Source organism: Narcine bancroftii, chromosome 5 (assembly GCF_036971445.1).
Source record: "Narcine bancroftii isolate sNarBan1 chromosome 5, sNarBan1.hap1, whole genome shotgun sequence".
Classification (NCBI taxonomy): Eukaryota; Metazoa; Chordata; class Chondrichthyes; order Torpediniformes; family Narcinidae; genus Narcine; species Narcine bancroftii.
The window spans coordinates 241,374,391-241,394,995 of NC_091473.1; the positions used below are offsets into that span (position 1 = coordinate 241,374,391).

The 20,605-nt window shown below is 38.8% G+C and overlaps 1 protein-coding gene across 5 annotated transcripts; it reads left to right on the plus strand.

Moving 5' to 3' along the window:
• Positions 1-4,273: 4,273 nt before the first annotated feature.
• Positions 4,274-17,340, plus strand: LOC138762959 (colipase-like). Of its 5 annotated transcripts, XM_069936454.1 has the most exons (4): positions 4,591-5,070; positions 7,883-7,993; positions 14,970-15,092; positions 16,922-17,340. In XM_069936454.1, exons 2-4 carry the CDS (start codon positions 7,922-7,924, stop codon positions 17,048-17,050), a joined length of 324 nt encoding a protein of 107 aa, XP_069792555.1. In that variant the 5' UTR covers positions 4,591-5,070; positions 7,883-7,921; the 3' UTR covers positions 17,051-17,340. The 5 variants fall into 5 exon arrangements, 2 of the variants coding, with proteins under 2 accessions (XP_069792555.1, XP_069792556.1); XR_011357264.1 differs by lacking the exons at positions 4,591-5,070; positions 7,883-7,993; positions 14,970-15,092; positions 16,922-17,340 and adding exons at positions 4,274-4,564; positions 6,059-6,240; XR_011357263.1 differs by lacking the exons at positions 7,883-7,993; positions 14,970-15,092; positions 16,922-17,340 and adding an exon at positions 6,059-6,240.
• Positions 17,341-20,605: the final 3,265 nt, after the last annotated feature.

The window sequence follows — 20,605 nt, forward strand, 5'->3', positions numbered from 1 at the left end:
ATGTCGGTGCTAAAAAAAAGTTCAGTTTTTAGATCTTTTCAGTTTCTAGAACTTTGGATATGGGGTACCCAACCTGTACTAGTTTCTATGTAATAATCAATATGATCTCCACTCATACCTCAGAAATGTATCAAACAATTAAAAAAAAATCTTTGATAGCCTTTTGTAAGGCATTTGTTCAGGTGAAATAATGTATTGATTCATGAATGGCTAACAAAATTGCAAACATCCTTTTACACATAGCATTGGTTGTGGAAGGGAGAAGATTGGATTTACAAATATTTTGAGTGCGACATGGTAATTGCATGAATTAGACAAGGTTCATATGTAGGCCAGGATTGGTAGGGAAGGGGAATTGGATTAAGTATGAAAGGGAAGAGGGGTCAAGCTAGAATTACCAGGGAAGTTGGTCAGGACAGGATCAATAAGGAGACAGGTCAGGCCAGAATCAGTGGGAAGAGGGGTAGGGCAAGGCTAGGTGGGAACAGAAGCAAGTCAAATTTGTAAGGAGAAGGAATAGGATAGGATTCCAAGAGAAATGATGGAAAACCGTGCTTGCAAGCTGGTATTGTAAACAAAGACATCTAATTTTCTTGTATTTTCCTCCAACACAGAAGAAAATAATTTGGCTTAAACATAGAATCTCCGAGCAATCTCATTGTAATGATAGAGTGCTAGTAGTCCTCCTGACCACCAAAAGGAATCAGAGACTAGTTAGTGGCAGTTGCGGTTGGCTTCAAGATGGATACCTCCACACATTATTATTTTAATTAATAAAATATAGTTGTTTTAAAAGAACCCAAGTTTCTTTATTACAGTTTTTTTTTAAAAATCACATGGTACCAGAGTGGAAGAAAAACCAGGAATGTGCAGAGTGTATATCAGTCAATAGCAGCAGAAAAAATAGAGAGTATGAAGACTCCTGAAGGTGTAAATTAGATTGGAAATGTTAACAATGAGTGGGGATTGTTCAAACAAAGATTCAAGCTATACCTGTAAGCCATTGGACTTACACCAAACCTGATGCATGGAAGATTACATTGCTCTTTCCTGTGCTGTGACCTCAATGCAGTTGTTTTTGCCAAGGCAGGTCAAGTTTAGCAATGATATTGAGATGTTTCATGACTACTGTTCACCAAAGAAAACTTAAACATTCGAGAGGTACATATTTTGCTCACACTTACAGCTGCAGGGTGAGAGTTTTGATACTTTTTTTTAATGCACTGGAAATTAAAATCAAGAGCATGCAATTTTGGATCACTGCAAGATTCAATGATCTGTGAGCAAATTGTATTTGCAATTATTGATAAGAAAGCTGGGAGAGACAGAGCTTACCTTAGTAGAGCTGTGAAGGTATGTCAGTGGATTAGTTCTGCTGCATGTGAAAAAGTTCAGTGAATGTGCAAAAGCCAGTGAAAATGAAGACATAGCTGTAGCCACAGCATGTGTCCACACAAACAGCAAAAAAAAATTTGGGAAACAGCAAAAGTTGGAGAGACATTCAAATGCAAATGATGTGGCATTCAACATGCACAATGCCTCACCTATGAAAAATCTTTTAAGTGCAAAGGGAAGAATCACTATGCAAAGCAATGTTTTTCCAAAGGGAAACAAAACAGAAGTGAAGGCATTCACACTGGACACATTATAGAAGAAATTGCCCTCAGTGATAACACTTTTTGTTAGCATGGTAGTGCAGAAAGATTATAAACCAGCAGACACGGAACAATCAAACATGAATAGACTCAAGCAGGACAAGTGGACTGTGTCATTACATACAAATGGAACAAGTATTTCTTTCAAGTTTGACATAGGGCAAAGGTCAATTTGATCTGTGAGCATGACATCAGGGCAATGAAGATAAAGCCATACATCCATGCATATCCTACGCAGCTCAAAGACTACAATGGATAGAGCTTCGACACGAAAGGTGCATGTAAACTCAAGGTGAAAAGCTAAAGATAAAAAGCACCACCTCAGGTTCACAGTAGTCCCCAAAGGACATGAAACATTACTGGGTGACAAAGCATGTGAAAACTTAAGCCTCTTCAAGGGGGTGTAAACACCAGGGAAACCTCTTGTGTCAGCTCAGTGGTTCCCAACCTTTTTCTTCCAATTCACTGTCTTGGGTAAACTTATACCTCTCATTTTGTTTGTTTTAGATTGGTCACAATGTTTGAGCTACCAAAAGAAAATAGACACACACACCAAGAGCAGTTCAGTTTATACAAATGTTTATTACAAATTCAAAAGCTGATTTCAAACTACAATATACTAGCCCTTCCCAACTATACTTATCAACGCTTGGACTAGTCCCAACTGCCGAAGCGAGGCAATGACTGCACACTTGTAGTAGATTGTCAGGGCGCCGGTAGCAGCTTCTCCACCTCCCCCGACCGGGACATTGGCTGGACTCTAGAAGTTCTTCTTCTTGCTGAGAGATGTTGCCACCTCTCGGAGAGTCTCAAACTTCAGCAGTGGGACCATGGCTTATATTACCCAAAAACTGCTTACCCAAGCACCTATTCCCAGCACAGCAAGAAAGTTAAGTGAGCAAGCTAGCATGCTAGGCTTCTATCGAATAACATAATTTTCAGCTTATCACTTTGAATACAATGGTTTATTTTGCATCAAGGCTAGGCCTCTGACAGTCTGTGACCAAAACAGGCAGGAAGATTAAATGTTCCTGGTACACAGATAACCTTTCGTCAGATAACTGCATCTCTGGCCCCTCAGTGGAATTTAGCTTATATCTGCTGATTCTAAAAAACAAGCAGTTTCTTAGCCCTGCAGAAGCAAAGGCTGCAAAAAAACACGGTTAGAATCTTCCATTACACTCACATACCACTTTAAGTATTCCCTTTGCTATAGGTGCTTTGTGATTAGTAAGGGATTGCTTATGGTGGGATGTGGGTGGAAAGAAATAAATTTGAAAGCCATTGTTTTAATCGTACCTAATTGACTCGTTATGTGCACGGTTTCATAACTCCAAAGGAAATGGGCCAATGTCAATTTTTCTCAAGCAAAATATTTTGGCAACAGTTGGGTCTAGAGCAGTGGTTCTCAACCTTCCCTTTCCACTCACATACCACCTTAAGCAATCCCTTACTAATCACAGAGCACCAGTGACATAGAGAATACTTAAAGTGGTATGTGAGTTGGAAGAAAAAGGTTGGGAATCACTGTGTTAGCTGATGCATTATCCAGGGCAATGACGCAGAATGAAGCACACAAGAGGAGTTCCACAGAGACAGATGTGAATCTCCACGTGAATCTGATCACTGAATTTCTTCCTGTATCTGACATGAGATCCAAGCAGATCAAAGCTGAAACAGAAAAGGACACAGTTCTACAGAGGCCATCAAGAATCTGAATGAAGGATGGCCTAGAGGTGAATGTCAGCGGTACTACAACATCAGAGCTGAGCTGAGTGTTGTCAATGGGCTTCTACTCAGACGGAGCAGAATTATCATTCCTCAATCACTGGGATGAGAAATGCTGAAAAGGGTGCACAAGAGCAGCCTGGAATGGCAAAATGCAAGAGGAGAGCCAGAGGTGTTGTTTATTGGCCAGCGATAAATGCTGACGTTGAGAGAATGGTTTCAAGCTGTGAGACCTGTTTGAAACATCACGCCGATAATGGAAGCCATGATAATAAATGACTTATCAGCTGAACCACGGCAGAAAGTTGGGAGTGCTCTGTTTCATTTTGATGGGAAAAAAAATTGCTTGCTGGTTATTGACTATCTATCGAACTATCCTGAGATTGTGTTGCTTCCTAATATGTTTGCTGCTTATTTGATTTAGTACATAAAATCAATCTTTGCAAGACATGGAATTCCACAAATTACCTACAGTGACAATGGACCATGCAACAGTTGTAGAGAATTCCAGAACTTTGCAGAAGAGTTTGATTTTTGAACATGTGAATTCAAGTCCTCTGCACCCATTGTCAAATGATAAAACAGAAAGGAGTTCACATAGTTAAACAGTTGTTCAAGACAGCACGATACAGTGACTCAGATCCGTATCTAGCTCTATTGCTCTACTGAGGTACAGAGCTTCGCCACTTGAACATGGCACGACACCCACTGAACTTCTGAAGGGGCGTAGACTTTGCATCACACTTACTACTCTGCAGACCCAAACAAGAACAGAGACGTCAAAGATGCCAAATAGAAACAAAAGCATCACAATGGAGACAAAAAGCAAACTATGACAAGTCAATCAGAACCTTGGGGCCACTGGCACAACATGACACAGTGAGACTCGGAGATCACAACACTTGGGTCAAAAAGGCTACTGTTTGGGAGGAAGTAAATCTAAGATCCTACACTGTCAGAACAGAGGATGGTTAAATACTGAGAAGGAATTGAAAGACCCTGCTGAATAAACAAGAGACACTGCAGGAACAGACAAATGGAGAAGATCCAGCTTGTACAGCCACAGAGGAAACCACCAGTGCTAGACAGCAGTGGACCAGCAGAGCCGACACAAGCACCTGGGTTATCAAAGCATCTGACAGACTGAATCCCTGAAAGAAAAAGAACAGCACACTTAAAAAGTTTGTGCTGCTGATGTTGTGTTTACTTTGGTGTTGAACTTTAAATTGAAATGAATACTGTATTAGTGTGTCATGTTGTTAGATTAAACATCTCAAGGAAAGGGGATGTAATGGTGGCGTGCTAGTGATCCTCCAGACCACTAGAGGGAGTTGAGACTAATTTGTGGCAGTTTGTTTGGTTTCAGGATGAATGCCTCCACACAGTCATGAGTTTTATAGCTAATATAGTTGTTTTAAAATAACCCACATCTCTTTATTACAATTTAAAAAAAGCATCACAAAGCTCAAGCATGATGCTCATCTTTAGATGTTGAGCTGAATTTTAATTAAAGCAAATCAATCAGGTGGGACAAGCTGTGAGCAATAAACATGACAGTGCTTGACAATCTGCCATGAGTTAGGATGAAAGAATACAACTTTTATAAATTAGGTTTATAAGATCTACATCCATTGTCAAAGCGCCTGACAGACTGAATCTCTAAAAGAAAAGAACTGCACACTTAAAGGTTTGAACCGCTGGTGTTGTGTTTATGTTTGTGTTGTTTAAATTGAAATGAATTCTTTATTAGTGTGTCGTGATGTTAGATTAAACATCTCAAGGAAAAGGGATGTAATGATAGAGTGCTAGTGATCCTCCTGACCACTAGAGGGAGTTGGAGACTAATCAGTGGCAGCTGTGGTTGGTTTCAAGATGGATGCCTCCACAAAGTCTTGTGTACTTTACATAATAAAGTATAGTTGTTTTAAAAGAACCCAACTTTCTTTATGACAATAAAAGAAACATTACACTCATAATGGCCATTTCCCCATTTATTTCACAATATAAAATTCTTTCTCGTTTACCCTTCAATTCCACCCTGATTCTCCTACCAATTTCCTATACTAGGAGTGTTTTACTAAAGCTAATTCAACTACCAACCAGTGTATCCCCATGGTCGGCACAATTACCAAAGGGCGGCACAGTTAGTGTAGGGGACACAGTGAGCGTAGAAGTTAGCTCAATGCTGTTACAATGCCAGTGATCCTGGTTCGGACCCAGCGCTGTCTTTAAGGGGTTTGTACTTTCTCCTCGTGTCTGCGTGGGTTTCCTCCGGTGGTCCAGTTTCCTCCCACCCTTCAAAACATACGGGAGTTGTGGGTCAATTGGATGTAATTGGACGGCATGGGTTCAGGGTCCAAAAGGGCCTTTTACTGTGTTGTATGTCTAAAACAAAACAAAAGCATCTTGTGAGATGGATGAGGAAACCAGGGCATCTGTGGTCACCAGGTCAATGTGCAAATTTCACCAAAGATTGGTGGTGATCCTGAATTACTGGTGCTATGAGCCTGCATCTGGTCCTGCTCAACCCTATTCTGGGCTTTCTGTTGAGTAAAATTGAGTACATTTAAATAATTGATAAAATATTAAGTATTGGTTAAATAACAGTTGCTGCATGCAGTTTTGAACAGATAGAAAATATTCTACATTAATTTATGGAAAATTATTTTTTGCAGATGCTTTGCGATTGAAAATGTGTTTTTGTACTTCAACAGTTGCAAAGAACGTTTAGTGCCCACAGTTAAAGATGTACCTCCCTCAAATGTACATGATTGCATAGAAGATGAAAGTCCATTTTTACTGAAGAAAACATGAATAAAATGTACCCATGTCTTCCTGCATGGATAAATAATAACTATATATTGCCAGCAATGTCTGTTCTTTCTCAATCCTTTTTCTTTCAAAAATATTTTTATTGATTTTAATATAGAACTTATTCAAATAAAAAAAGTGCAATTCATTAAAATGATTAAAACAATTACACAGAATAATTAAGACATTCCTTGTAACACTAACATACATAAAATTGTAAATCATATCTGTAATTCTTTATAAAATATTTTAAATCTTAGTTAAAGCATTATCAGTTGAACATCTCAGTTATCTAATGTTCCAATTATATTTAAGAAATGTTCTCAAAATATAAACTAAATTCAGCATTCATAATACAGCAAAACATAATAGCTAGAAGGAAAAAACCCAACCTGAAGGAAAAAAAAATAAAAAATTATAATTTATTTTTAAGGAATTTATAATATTTCACTTATTTTAAAAATAAATTCTCAATCGTATAAGAGCTCCTATTTCCATAAAGCTAATTGAACATGGCTATGATAAATGATCAAAGTCTTCTGGATCTCTCAGGAAAAGAAATAATTGTCTGGCACAAATCAATATTCACGCACCAATAAATCCTCAAATTGCTTCACCAAATTTAGAAAGATTACTTTGAAGAACATATGCACCATAGCAGATTTTAGCATGTTAAATAATGTGCATTACTAAACCTGTATGCTAAATGTTGTAGTCCTACTTTTAATGTATTTTTTATATCAATTTTACAATTATTTTGGGAGATTAGAATGGGCATTAGCACACGAAAAGAGGAAAACCCTTAGCTTTTAGGAATGCATTTTATAATTTCAATGTTGGTCATGGAGAATGGAAATAGATGGATACAATTCATTGAACATAGAAGCAACCCTTTGGGCCAATTCATCCATGTTGTCCATCTGAGCTAGTCCCCATTGCCAGCATTCCCCATATCCCTCCAAATGTTTCATTTGAATGTATCTATCATTCTGCTTCCCTTCACAGTTTGTTCCATATACCATGATATTCTGCATTAAAAGTTGACTGTTGCTTTTAAATCTTTCCCCTCTCACTCTAAACCAATGGCCTCTCATGAGAAAAGACCATGTCTATTTGCCCTAACTGTGCATCATGATTTTATATACCACTATAAGTCATCCCTCTGCCTCCTCACTCCATTGGAAAAATATTCCAGCCTTCCCAGCATCTCCCAGAAATCTTTTCTTTACCCTTCCCAACTTAATAAGATCCTTCCTACAGCTCAGTGACCAGAACTGTCCTGAATACTCCAAGTGAGATCACACCATTGTCTTGTAAGCTGAAGCATGATGTCACAACCCCTGTACTCAATCCCCTGACAGATGAAAGCAAATGAGGCAAACACCTTCTTCACCACGCTGTCTATCTGTATATCCACTTTCAGGGAATGACATGTCCTTACCATATTTAATAAAATTTCTTAAGATGCAGATTAAAGCTGAAATCATTTGCCTCAAATGAGAACACTGTTCAATCACATTCAAGTTCATCAATAGCACTTGGTGAAGAAAATATTTGTTGCAGGAGATCATAAGCAAAAATTAGTCAATTTATAAGTTCATCTATACTCAAAAAAAAACCCAGACTTCAATAAAAGAAAAGCTGTTTAAAATTGGCTGAATCCAGAGGAGAATTTCTGTTTGCCTTAGTGCTGTATAGGCAAACCCCAGGTTGACGACATTCGATTTATGAACAATCTATCGTTACGAACCGGCAAGCCGATCAGAAGTAGAATGGCGTCAACTTCTGGCTCAAGCGTGGTTGAGTATAATTTAAATTATTTTTGTTAAAGAGTAAGCAATCTTATTTCAATCTCATTTTTCAAAAGTGTCACCTTACCCCCAGCCTCTGGCTACAACACGATGTCTCCCCCCGCATTGTTCGCTCTGGCGTGGTCCCCCCACCCCCACCAGCTTCAACATGGCCACCACCCTCCTCTCACCCTCCGTCCCACTCTGACGCGGCTAAAACCCCCTCCCAGACAAATGAAGTGAGTGAGGGGGGGAGAGGGAGGGGGGAGAGGTAGAGGGAGGGAGGGAGAGAGAGCTGCATCAATCATTTCTGCATCCATGGCAATGCCATTTCTGTTTCACACAATTTTATTCAAACATCTGCTATGAGCAAAGCATGACCAATGCATTCCGCTGGCTAAATATTTGCTCCCATCTTCACCAAAGGTTTATGTGCCACATCAGAGAACATTTACTTTCACAATTTTAAACTTAAAGTATTTTACCTATTATTTTATTCTTATTTTTAATTTTTAAAAAAATTGTTATCCTTGATTTTTTTTTGCCAGTTGCTTAAGACTGCCAATTGCTTGAAATACAGATACTGGAGTTACACTCCTTGTCAGTTTTAAGACCGTGTTTAATTACCGAAAAGTTTTGGTAAGAAGCAACAACCTTAAACAGCAACATTAGTGTTTTGATGATATTGTGCGGTAAGTAATTTACTGACTTCAGAAAAGAGAGTTTCTTACACCACAACTTTCAGTGTCTTGCAGGTTTGAGTTGTTGTGAATGTTCATGGAATTATGTTAGGATTTATTAATGGTCCTCCTGGTTGACACAGTAAAACTGTTTGTAAAATGTCTGGTTAATGGCCTGCTGTTTTTCACCTGCTGTTTCAAACAAATTCCCACAAAACCATATGGCAGTAATCTAGCAGTGAGAATGTAAATATTTTCACATCTTATCTGGCATTAATTTGAATCACTTTTAACCATGCAAGCAATTGAGCTTTGAGATGCATAAATCTTTCTAATTCCAAGCAATATTAGGGCTGGTGCCATGTGATCTTTGTCCGCCTTTGACATGCCACAAACTGCTGTACTCCTTCATCAGGTCTTCAGCAACAATTTACATTGAGTGGTGGAAATTAAGGTGTAATTTTCCAGCAGTCATTTCTCCTCATCTTGATTGAGAAAAATTAAGTCATTAAATGCTCACCTGTGTTCATCATGGGCTGCCAATGCAGGTAAAGTAGGAATGGACGTTTGGTTGGATTAAACCATTTTAACATTACTGTTGACACTTGGCTCTCGAACATTCAGCAATTGGCTTCTTACATCCAATTGAAAGAAAATGACTTCCCTCAGAAATGGTGACCTAGTTGATCTAGACCAGTGGTTTTCAAACATTTTCTTTCCACTCACCTACCAGCTTACCAATCACAGAGCACCTATGGTATAGGGATTACTTAAGGTGGTAGGTGAATAGAAAGAAAAACTTTGAAAACCACTGATCTAAACAATGAATTACATTGCCTAGATAACATTATAAAGAATATTTCTTGCACAATAAGTTAATTCAAGTTCAAGTTTATTATCATCTGATTGAAAAGTACAATCAGACAAAACAGCATTCTCCCATCCTCAGTGCAAAAACATGCTAAAACCCATCCAGACATAACACATATACAGACAAGTGACACATATGCAGTAAATGTATGCACATATAAAAATAAATAAATATTTTTAAATATATGGTAGAGTCTTGGAGGGTTGGTATGAGAGTTCATTTCAGTTGTTCAGCAGTCTCACTACCTGTGGAAAGAAGTTCTTTCTCAACCTTGTAATTCTGGCTCTGATACTTCTGTATCTCCTTTCTGACAGGAGTAGCTGAAAAATGCTATGTGAGGGTTGTGGGGTCCTCAACTATTTTATGAGCCCTCTTCAAACAATGATCTAGTGGATCACATTGATGACGGGGTGGGGTAGAGGGAGACTATGAGAAGTACCCAGCTTTGGAGATTTGTTCAGACTACACATGCTGGTAAATTTTCAAGCCAGTCCATGAAATCCCCTCTGCTCCTCTTATGGTCCTGTGGATTGACCTCTGATCCAATGCTCTGCAGCAACCGTATCCACACAGTGATGCAGCCGGCCAGGACCCCTCAATAGAACTTCTGTAGAAAGTTGACAGGATGGTGGCTGATAGCCTTGCCTATCTCAGGTTTTTCAGGAAATGCATGCCACTATTGCATGTTCCTGACAAGTGAGTGACCAGGATAGGTCACTTATTAAGTGGGCTCTGAGAAACTTGGTGTTCTCTACTCTCTCCACTGCTGAGATATTAATGCATAGTGGAGGATAGTCATCTGAACCCTCTGAAGTCCACAATCATCTCCTTTGTCTTGTCCACATTGAGACTCAGGTTGTTATTCAAGCACCATATTGCGAGATTTTCCACTTCTGCAGTGTGACTCATTGTTGTTGCTGACGAGGCCAACTACTGTTGTGTCATCTGTAAAATTAATGACCCTGTTGTAATCGTGGTTCAGTGGTGTGAACAGGAGTGGGCTGAGCACGTAACCCTGATACAACTATTAGCTGACGGATGTGGCAAACAGCAATCATTTTTGATTCCTTCGACCTTCCTTTTCAGACTCTTAATTTCATGGACTGGCTTGAAAATTTACCATCATGTGTAGTCTGAACAAATCTCCAAAGCTGGGTACTTCTCATAGTTTGCAAAATGGTATAAATACACAGTGCAGTGTGCTCTCACTTCGCCTTGTTCCACTTTGCTTAAATTAGTAAAGAAGCACATTCTCAGTAAAACTGTGGAAACTCTTTTGTTTCCAGTTCCGACACATATTCAAAAGCATGATCACAACCTCATGCTGTAACTGCCACTAAGTTTATGCCAATACAGGAAAACAGAAAAATCCCAATTATCTGCTATTTGATTGTTTCCCACACTTCCTTTTAAATTATTGGGCTTGCTAGAAAGTTTTTTTTTAGATGCTACATAATGATATGATAAATGAGCAGGAGGCCCAGGAGAAAGCAGATGCTGGAATTTAGAGCAAAAACCAAACTGCTGGAAGAAGTCGGTGGTTGAGCTAAGCTTCCCGCCCACCTACTTCAAATTTCCAGCATATTTTGTTTCATCACATGACAAATGGTACTATAGTTGTAACCAGTGAACTTCTGGGCACTCAAATCGCAAAGAATGGATAGCCTTTGGTAGATTGACAGTTCTGTTTTGCTCACAATTTAAAAAAAAATCTCACTCCTGCTTTACTTTGATCTGTAAAAAGAATGTTAGTGAGGTGAAAGTCACCCAGTTTATTTCCAGACTTTCACATTTATTTCAACATCTCCAATAAATGGGTTTCTATCTTTCCATCACATCATATTTAGTGATTGTACATCTTCAAAGCCACGATAGAGTGGTTCCCCAATCCATCGAGTGCCTGTTCACACGGATGTAAGTAATTGAGTTGACTTATAAATACTGAAACCAGTACCTTACAGGATTTAGTAATTTGAAGAATTGAAAAACAGCTTGAAGGTTATTATCTTTTAACCAATCACTAGTTTGGAAAGTCTGGCAACACCCAATCAAACTAATCCAGAGAATGTTTACAATAGAGCAGTCAACAGCTAAATCATTACACAATTATATTTTGTGACCACTCCCATGCACGCCGAACTCCCTGTACGTAGTTTTCTGCCTTCATGCTTTGCTTTTTTTTCTTATAATTCAGTCTTCTGAGAAAATAATGTGGAGAGTGTGCATTGTTCACGTATTCATTCCCAGTCACTGTGGGAGAGTAGGTTGATTGGAAAGCAACAGTATGACATTGCTTTGATGAAAGAGCATGAAAAGTTAGTTTTCACAAGCTGTTGTTGAATCTCTTATCAACAGGGTTACTTTGTAGAGTTTTATTTATTTAATGGTTGGCAATGAAGGACGTTCCCTATGATTAGTCGTCAGGATCGAGTTACTTTAATGTGTTAGAATAAGCCCCCGTATCATATGTAAATAAAGAAACGGGTTTAAATGTCAAACACCTGAGCAAAATGAACAGCAAAATGTGCAAAATTCTCAACCATCTCTCTCCTGGTAAAGATATAAAATAGAAACCATAGCAGAAACTATGGTTTAAATGGCATAAGTCATTATTTTATAGACTTTTTTATTGTTACATATCCAGTTACATTTTGATAATAATGTGTTTCAAGTTTTAATGAAGCATTCAAAACATTTATTGCATGATGATATTTAAAGATCAGTTTAAATTGAATTGACTTCTAATTAGATGATATTTTAATATCAGGCTTTACCAGTGCTGGATATAAAGAATATTAGCTAACCACAATTTTATTTTACATCTGTCATTATTACAATGGGAAGCACATTAAGCAAGCTTGGTGAATCACAACATTATGTTGTGGCAGTAATAGAGACTAGGCTGAAAAGGGGATTTCAATTCTTCTTGGATACAAGGTATTCAAAAACATTAGTAAAAGAAGAAGGGAGGGATGTGCAGTATGGATTATGGAGAACAATATGGCATGAGAGAGAGAGAGAGAGAGAGAGAGAGAGAGAGAGAGAGAGAGAGAGAGAGAGAGAGAGAGAGAGAGGAGGGGGGGGGGAATGTCTTGGAATAGACTGAATCTATTTGCCTTATATTCAAGAAATAATAGAACATCAACTAGTGTGGATATCGAGAAACAAAGTTGCTGGTAAAATTTACAAAAGCCAAGAAGTTATAATAATTATGAGAGAATTCATCTATCCAAATGTAATCTAAGATGGCAATGGTATAGGAGAACAAAGAAGGGGAGGAGTTGCTTCGAAGTGTTCAGGAGAATTTTCTTCATCACAACATTTCCAGCAAACTGAGGAAGGCGACATGGATGACATAAATCCAAATAGCCATTACAGAGATGTTGTTACAATGTGATTGAATTTGAATTATTCAATGTTCTTTGACATGTGCAAATCACATGAAAGCGGCACATTCAACAGGTACATAAAATAGATGAGAGTAGGTCATGTGAACATCGATCCTTTAGAAGGATGAGTCTGGGAATTAAACAAAGGTAAAAGAGAAATGGCAGAGATTCCAAATAATTAGGTTGTATAATTCTTCATGGCGAGAGAAAGGAAAAAACATTGCAATAATTACAGATAAACAATGGTTGGAGGGAGGAAGAAATGTAAAACAATGTCTATAACTCGAGAAGAAAATACGAAGCGAACTAACCATAAGACAAAGCAGCAGAATTGGGCTGGTCCACCCATCATTATTCCATTGTGATTGATTTGCGATATTTTTCAACCCCTTAACCTTAGAAATCCTTCCCAACCAAGAACTTATCTACCTCCATCTTAAATATACCCAATAACTTGGCCTTCACACCCATTCATAGCAATGAATTCCATAGTTTTACAGAATATGAACCCAGAAAGATAGTTTGCAGGTATAACAAGTAATTAGGAAGCAGTTAGGGTCATTGAAATGTAGCCTTTGTTGCAAAGGGTTTGCAGCATTAAATTAAGGAACTTTATATGCTGCATCTGGAGTATTAGGTACAGTTTTGGCCTCTTTGTTTATGGAAGGGTATACTTCCATTGGTGCCAGAATGGATTAGGTTCACTAGGATTCAGTCTGGAAAAGAGACCAACTTGTTTATTAGACGTCAACTTAAAATTGTATTCATTCATTTGCTGGATAATTTATCTGATTTCTTTTTCTGACAAAAATACTTAAATGAGTTAAAAGCACGCTTGACTAGGAGTATAAAATTTAAATATTGAATATGACTATTTGGCCAATCAGCAATATGGCCAAATTTCATTCATGCTTTTTGGAGGTTTATTACCCCTCTAATACAGTAACGTGATAAGTCATTAATTGTGAATGTAAAAAAATCTGCAACTTCATGAATGCATGTAATTTATCAGACATGTTTGTCAGCCCAAATGGTTTTGCGTGAGATAGTGCTAGGGTTGAAAATATGTATGATCTGATTTGGACCTTTATTTGAATTATCAACAACTGCAGGGTAATACGCAGAGCCATAGAACCATGCAAAGTATTCCAGGATATCAGTTTGAAACAATGGAAAGCAGGAAAGGATAATTGTCAACACTTTTTTTTTCTTTGGCTTGGCTTCGCGGACGAAGATTTATGGAGGGGGTAAAAAAGTCCACGTCAGCTGCAGGCTCGTTTGTGGCTGACCAGTCCGATGCGGGACAGGCAGACACGATTGCAGCGGTTGCAAGGGAAAATTGGTTGGTTGGGGTTGGGTGTTGGGTTTTTCCTCCTTTGCCTTTTGTCAGTGAGGTGGGCTCTGCGGTCTTCTTCAAAGGTGGGCACATATTTGCATATCACATCTGCAAAAGTCTCAGGGCAACGACAAGAATGAATTTGGTTTGCAATATTTAAAAAAAATGATTAGAATGGTCAATCATTAACTTGAATATTTGAATGTGACCAATTGAATTGCTATAAAAGAAAGAGTTGAAGTGCCTTCTCTGAGCTTGCAACTGTCTCACATCGTGCAAAATGAAGTTAATTTTGCTTTATCTCGCATGCTGCCTTGCTGTGGGACTAGCTGTTCCTGAGAGAGGCTTGTTTCTGAACCTGGTAAGATCTGTGGAAAGTTCAAAGGGAACTATTTCTATCAGACAATGAAATAATCATTAACAATGAGGATGATCTTTAAAAAGAGATTACACATATAAGACGTTTTTGGGTGAGTTTTCCTTTGAATTTCTGTGTTTGTCCAAATAACTTGAATGGAGATTTTTTTTCAGTGTTTCTGGTATCTCTTGAATCTGTATCAATAGCTGTAAAGAAAATGTTTGCATTTATCTATATGATCCAAAAATAGTTTCAAAATTTAAGGGGTGTAAAATGCAATGCAGCTGATGGACTTTCTTTTGGAAATTATATTTCATTATTTATGACATGCAAAATATATCTTTTATTAAGGGCAATGGAGAGCTTTGCATTGGAAGCTTTCAGTGCAAGAGTGGTTGCTGTCAAAGAGACACTGGATTAAGTCTTGCAAGATGTGCCAATAAAAATGCTGAAGGGAATGCATGCTCAAATCATGTAAGTGCTCAATAATATTTTCTCACATAAAATGTTCATGGATAAATAAGTACACATGTTAAAAGTGATCTATTTCATTTTATCATGAGATATTTCGATAATATCAGTGCAGGCACAGTTAGTGTAACGGTTAGTGAAACCCTATTAGAGCACCAGTGACTGGGACTGGGTTTTGAATCCATTGCTGTCTGTAAGGAGTATGTACATTCTCCTCGTGTCTGCATGGGTTTCCTCTTGGTGCTCTGGTTTCCACCCACTCTTCAAAACGTACCAGGGGTTGTATGTCAATCGGGTATAATTGGGTTGCATGGGCTTGTGGGCCGAAAGCACCTGTTACTGTGCTTTATGTCTAAATTTTAATATTATGGTGTTTTATAAAAATACAATGATATTCATATTTGTGAAAAACAGGCTTTTATATTGACGGTCCTATTTCTTCTAATGTTATTGAAAAGAAATATTTTCAATAAGATCATGATGGTCGAAATGCCCTTAAGTGCTAAATACTCATTGAAGTGTTTCTGAAGTACATGTATTAAGAAAAAAAATTCAAAATCAGTGCAGTCAACTTCAGACAAATATTTTTCTAAGAAATAGTTTAATGATATTGTAATGATGAAATAAATTATCATTTTTATTAACTATAAAAGTTTTGGCATTACATGCAGCTAAAAATTGTTTTTAAAACACATTTTTGTAAGTCTTGATGGATGATCTGAAAGGACAGGGATTTATTGTAAATTATTCCCATTGATTCTATTAATCGCTTAATGCAAATTCATCTTACACGAGTAAAAATTGGGGCGAATTAATCACGTAAAGCGGGGTTTGCCAGTATTTTGATGTTGGAAATACAACTAGCACTTTAAATAAAAACAAGGACTTGAAAATAGCAGTGCTTTTCCTTTGGAAAATTAATAAAACTTCCAAGTGCTGCCTTGCCTTTTTCCTAATAGTGCTGCACAATGTTTAACAGCTACCCCTAAAAAAACAAGCCGAAGCCTAACTTCAACAACTTGTCTTTAAATTACCAGCTCCAACTGGACATACATTTTTCAGTGCTGCACTGGAATGTTAGCATCAATTCCCAAACAGAACTGGAACCCACATACAACTGGGCAACACAGTTATCATAGCGGTTAGTGCAACACTGTTGTAGCACCCATCTGACACAGTCTGTAAGGAGTCTCTCTGTTCTCCCCTGTCTGCATGGGTTTCCTCCAGGTGCTCCGGATTCCTCCCATTGTTCAAAATATACTGGGGTGTAAGTTAGTTGGGTGTAATTAGGTAGCACGGGCTTGTGGGCTGGAAGGGCCTGTTACTGTATGTACGTCTAAAACTGACAAAGACGGAAAAGTTTTGTCCTGAGCTATAGTTGACACCTTAGAGGTATCCTTTGTTATTGTTATCTATAATTATTTTGAAGATTGCTCATAATCTCAGTGGAAATCAGCAAGCTGCATTAGATTTTTTCCAGTAGTAAGCCATTTATTCTGTATTTTATGGCAATGGGCCGAGATAGAATGTATTCAATGCATAGTTATCATTGCCAACAATATTATTTGATTTTCTGGTACTTTGAATGGAATGGGAGAGAATGGACATTGGTAGTTAATCCTTGACAAATATACATTGTCATATTTAAACAATAGTAACTTTTATTTTCTTAGTATGCTCACGGTAATCATAAATAAAGCCTGATCAAAGGTAATCCATTTTGACATGCAGTCATTCTCTGGTTGACTGAAGAAAAATAATAGGCTGCGGTCTAAGAGACATTGATTAACTATGAAATTGAGGTTTTATTGAAACAGTATCTCTCTTTTCAGCTCCTATATAACATTTATTACAAATGTCCTTGTGAAGATGGACTGAAATGTGACGGTGATAAATCCATAATTGGTTCGATAACAAACACTAACTTTGGTACTTGCAAGGATCCGAACAGTATTGCTTAACTTCTGAAGCCAGACAACATACAAAAAAAAAGTTTATCTTTACTCTATCGATATATTTGCCTGACTAAATAGAAACTTACACTGTATGTATTTGAATGTTGCAAATATGGCTATAATTAGAACATTAGTATGAAGTTGAGTAGGGCTGCAGCTGTCTGATCTAGCATGAGATTTTATAATCATATTTCATCTAAGAACCATCCTTAATCTTCCTTATTACATTCATGAGTGCTATTGATTTTTACTTTAGCTTGACTCAAAAACCTTTAACCTTTTAAATGCTCCCCAAGAAGTTGAATCTTTGCGTATGGAATGGACCACATGATAGTACAAGGTTAATGACAACTACAATTGGAAGCTTATACCTTTTAATCTGTACTTGTCAAATAAAGATGTTGCTAAAAGAAAATTATTCTATTCTTCAGTCTTTCTTTTGATAATTTTATCTTGAAAATTATAATAAAGATTTATCCAATTATGACGATATCTCTTGCAGTTTTATTTTTCACGAATAACTGTTTCAAGAGTAGAGAGTGTTCGCTTGGAAATAATCTGCATCATACATAAGCAAATTCAATGTGATTTAATTTTATTAGGAACAGTTTACTGGTTGTAAACTGGTAACATTGGATGCCATTGTTGAGATCAGTGGGCAGCCAGAATGCATTGGTAAATAATGTGTAGAACGTTAAGAAGGGCTGGAGTTTTGACTCATCTCGCTAGTGCTCGTTGTTTTAAAGCATTTTCCAACAAGTTCCAATTCCCTTCGCTGAACTCCAAAATACTACAGGTTTCCTTTTCAAACATCTGCTCAACTCAATTGAATTCTCTCCTCATGAGATATTCAGGCGGTATCTTCCAGATCATCCAATAGTCCATCTATCCACCCCACATATTCCACCCTCCAATCCCAAATCCAATCTCTTCCATCAGTTCCTCTGCAAATAACCTTAAAGAGATTACTAGCTATTTTGCCATAGTATACTGCCATCCTTTAAAATTTTTATTTAATCATCAGTATATTTTCTATATACAATTACTTAAATTTAAATTTCCCAATTACTATTCAATCTCGTTTCTCTTGATCAATATTCCAGACTTCTGGCTACTAGCCAATCACTTACCCACTAATTTATATATATTTAAATTATCAAATTTAAGATGCATTTTATATTATAAATTTCTTCTTTTTTATATTTACAAATCATATGCAGACCTCAGTCCTTTCATACTAATTAGTTAGGACGGTATTCACTTGGTCAATGAAACCGACTCAATTAAATTAGATCTGATTATAATGTCAACTCTGCTGTCCAATCTATCCACAACACTCCTCACTGTCTTGTTGATCAAGTATTTATCTATCCCAGACTTAGAGTCACAATTTCTCTTGTCTTTTGGGCGTTAGAATTTCAATTACTCTGAACCTTCAAAAGAAAATGTCTTAAATTTGTGACCTTTTACTTGAAGCAGTGATTCCTGGTTCCAGATTTCCCTCCAAAAACATTCTTTCCACATTGACCTTATGAGGTCCAACAGAATCTGCGTCCATTTTGATAAACTCAATTCTTACTCTTAAGCTGATGGAGGCCAAGCTTATTCCCTGTAAGTCAATCCACCCATAACAGGTTTTGGAGTAGTGAAGCTTCTCTTTGCCTTTATTTACAAGGTATTGATCGTCACTCAAGAACGAGGACCCCACCCCCCCCCCCCCCCCCCCATCACTATGGATATAGTCTGGGTACCCAAAGAGGGTGAATATGCTGTAGAGTGCCCTGATAACTGTGGCAGAGGCCATGTTGGGACAGGGGATGGCAAACGGGAATCTGGAGAACTTGACTATGATGTTAAGGAAGTAGACATTCCTATTGGTTGAGGGCAGGGATCCCTTGAAATTGACGCTCAGTCCTTCAAAGGGACGTGTGACCTTGATAAGGTCAGGCTTCAAGAACTGTGGTTTACATTCTGCGTGGACCTGACAGTGTCTGGTCAGAGACCTGACATCGTCAATGGTTCCGGGCTTCTATGAAGTGGAAGATCCTTATGACTCCGGGGTGGCAGAGGTCATCGTGGAGGGACTGAGGCGGTTGAGATGTGCACTGGCATATGTCCCCCAGGATGGCGCATCTGATGGGTCATTCAGTTTGCCTGGCCGGTACAGGATATTGTAGTTATAGGTGGAGAGTTCGATTCTCCACTTCAGGATTTTATCATTCTGGATTTTACCCTGCAGTTTTGTGTTAAACATGAAGGCGATAGCCTGTTGGTCCATCAATGAATGAGAGCTGCCCTGATTCAGAGTCACAGAGGCCAGGATCAGGCCATCGTCGTCGCTGTCAGAGAGGAGGCTCGACCAGTAAGATGGCGGCCTCCATGTTGACCATGCTGCCATATCAGTGGAAGAAGGAGGAAGAGACATTATCTGGGCAGTGGAAGGAGGTGACATCATCCAGGAGGGTGGAAGAGATGCGAGGTAAGATGGCAACTCCCGAGTCGCGCATGCAGTCGAGCCGCTTGGGGCCAGACATGATGTCAGCGCCACACTGCTCGTTCAGGAGGGTTGGGATTTACAGATTCGTTGGTAATTTCCCTTCTTCCTGCATCCCGAACAGATCGCCTCCTTAGCCAGACAGAGTTGTTGGGGATGCTTCTGGTGGCTGCAGAAGTGACATCTCAAGTGTCCGATTGCGGGAGCGGTGACAGCATTGTGGCTCGCTATCGCAGAACAGTCTGTGATGCTGGGCCCCAACATGGCGATACCTGCGGTCCAGACATGGAGGTACAATTCTTACCGGCGATCTCGTCGCCATTGCGTTGGGCTGAGTCAAGGGTCCTGGCAAGTTGGAAGGCTCTCTTCAGGGGCAGCTTGTCCTCCTCGACCAGTCACTGACAAATGTAGTCAGACCTCACTCCAGCCACACAGGAATCTCAGACCAGCTCCTCCACACACTGGGCTACGGGCACGGGGCTGTAGCAGTGTCTCAGCAGTGTCTTTCCAGGTCATAGAGTGCTCAGAGGAACTCATCCATGGGCTCACTGGGTTGCTGTGTCCTCAAGGCCAGCTGGCACCGTGAGTACACTTTGTTCATCCAGAGTTGATAAAGATTGCAGAGTTCAGCCATGACCTCAGAGCAGGTCGTGCAGTTCTGGATCGCCAGGTACGCTTGGTGGCCCATTCTAGCTTGCAGGACCTTGAGTTTCTTCTCATCAGAGTCCACCAGGCCCACTGCGACTTGATGTCACCTCCTTCCACTGCCCAGAAAACGTCTCTTCCTCTTTCTTCCACTGATGTGACAGCATGGTCAACATGGAGGCCGCCATCTTACTGGTCGGGCCTCCTCTCTGCCGGCGATGATGATGGCCTGATCCTGGCCTCCATGACTTGAAAGTTTGTGAAGCAAGCGATCCACTGGTTGTACCGTTCAGCAGCTCCGGGCGTCTGTGGATCAACTTCTTTTCTTGATTACCTTGACAAAATGAACAATTTCTGCATTGTACTCCATTTATCAAGTAATTGTCAGCACCAAGTTCCTTGGAGTTCACTTAACTAGTGGC

Coding starts and splice junctions, on each gene's coding strand:
- LOC138762959 (XM_069936454.1), top strand. CDS start 7,922: ATGAACAATCTATCGTTACGAACCGGCAAGCCGATCAGAAGTAGAATG. Junction 7,994..14,969: donor CAACTTCTGGCTCAAGCGTG/GTTGAGTATAAT, acceptor TCTTTTATTAAG/GGCAATGGAGAGCTTTGCAT. Junction 15,093..16,921: donor GGAATGCATGCTCAAATCAT/GTAAGTGCTCAA, acceptor CTCTCTTTTCAG/CTCCTATATAACATTTATTA.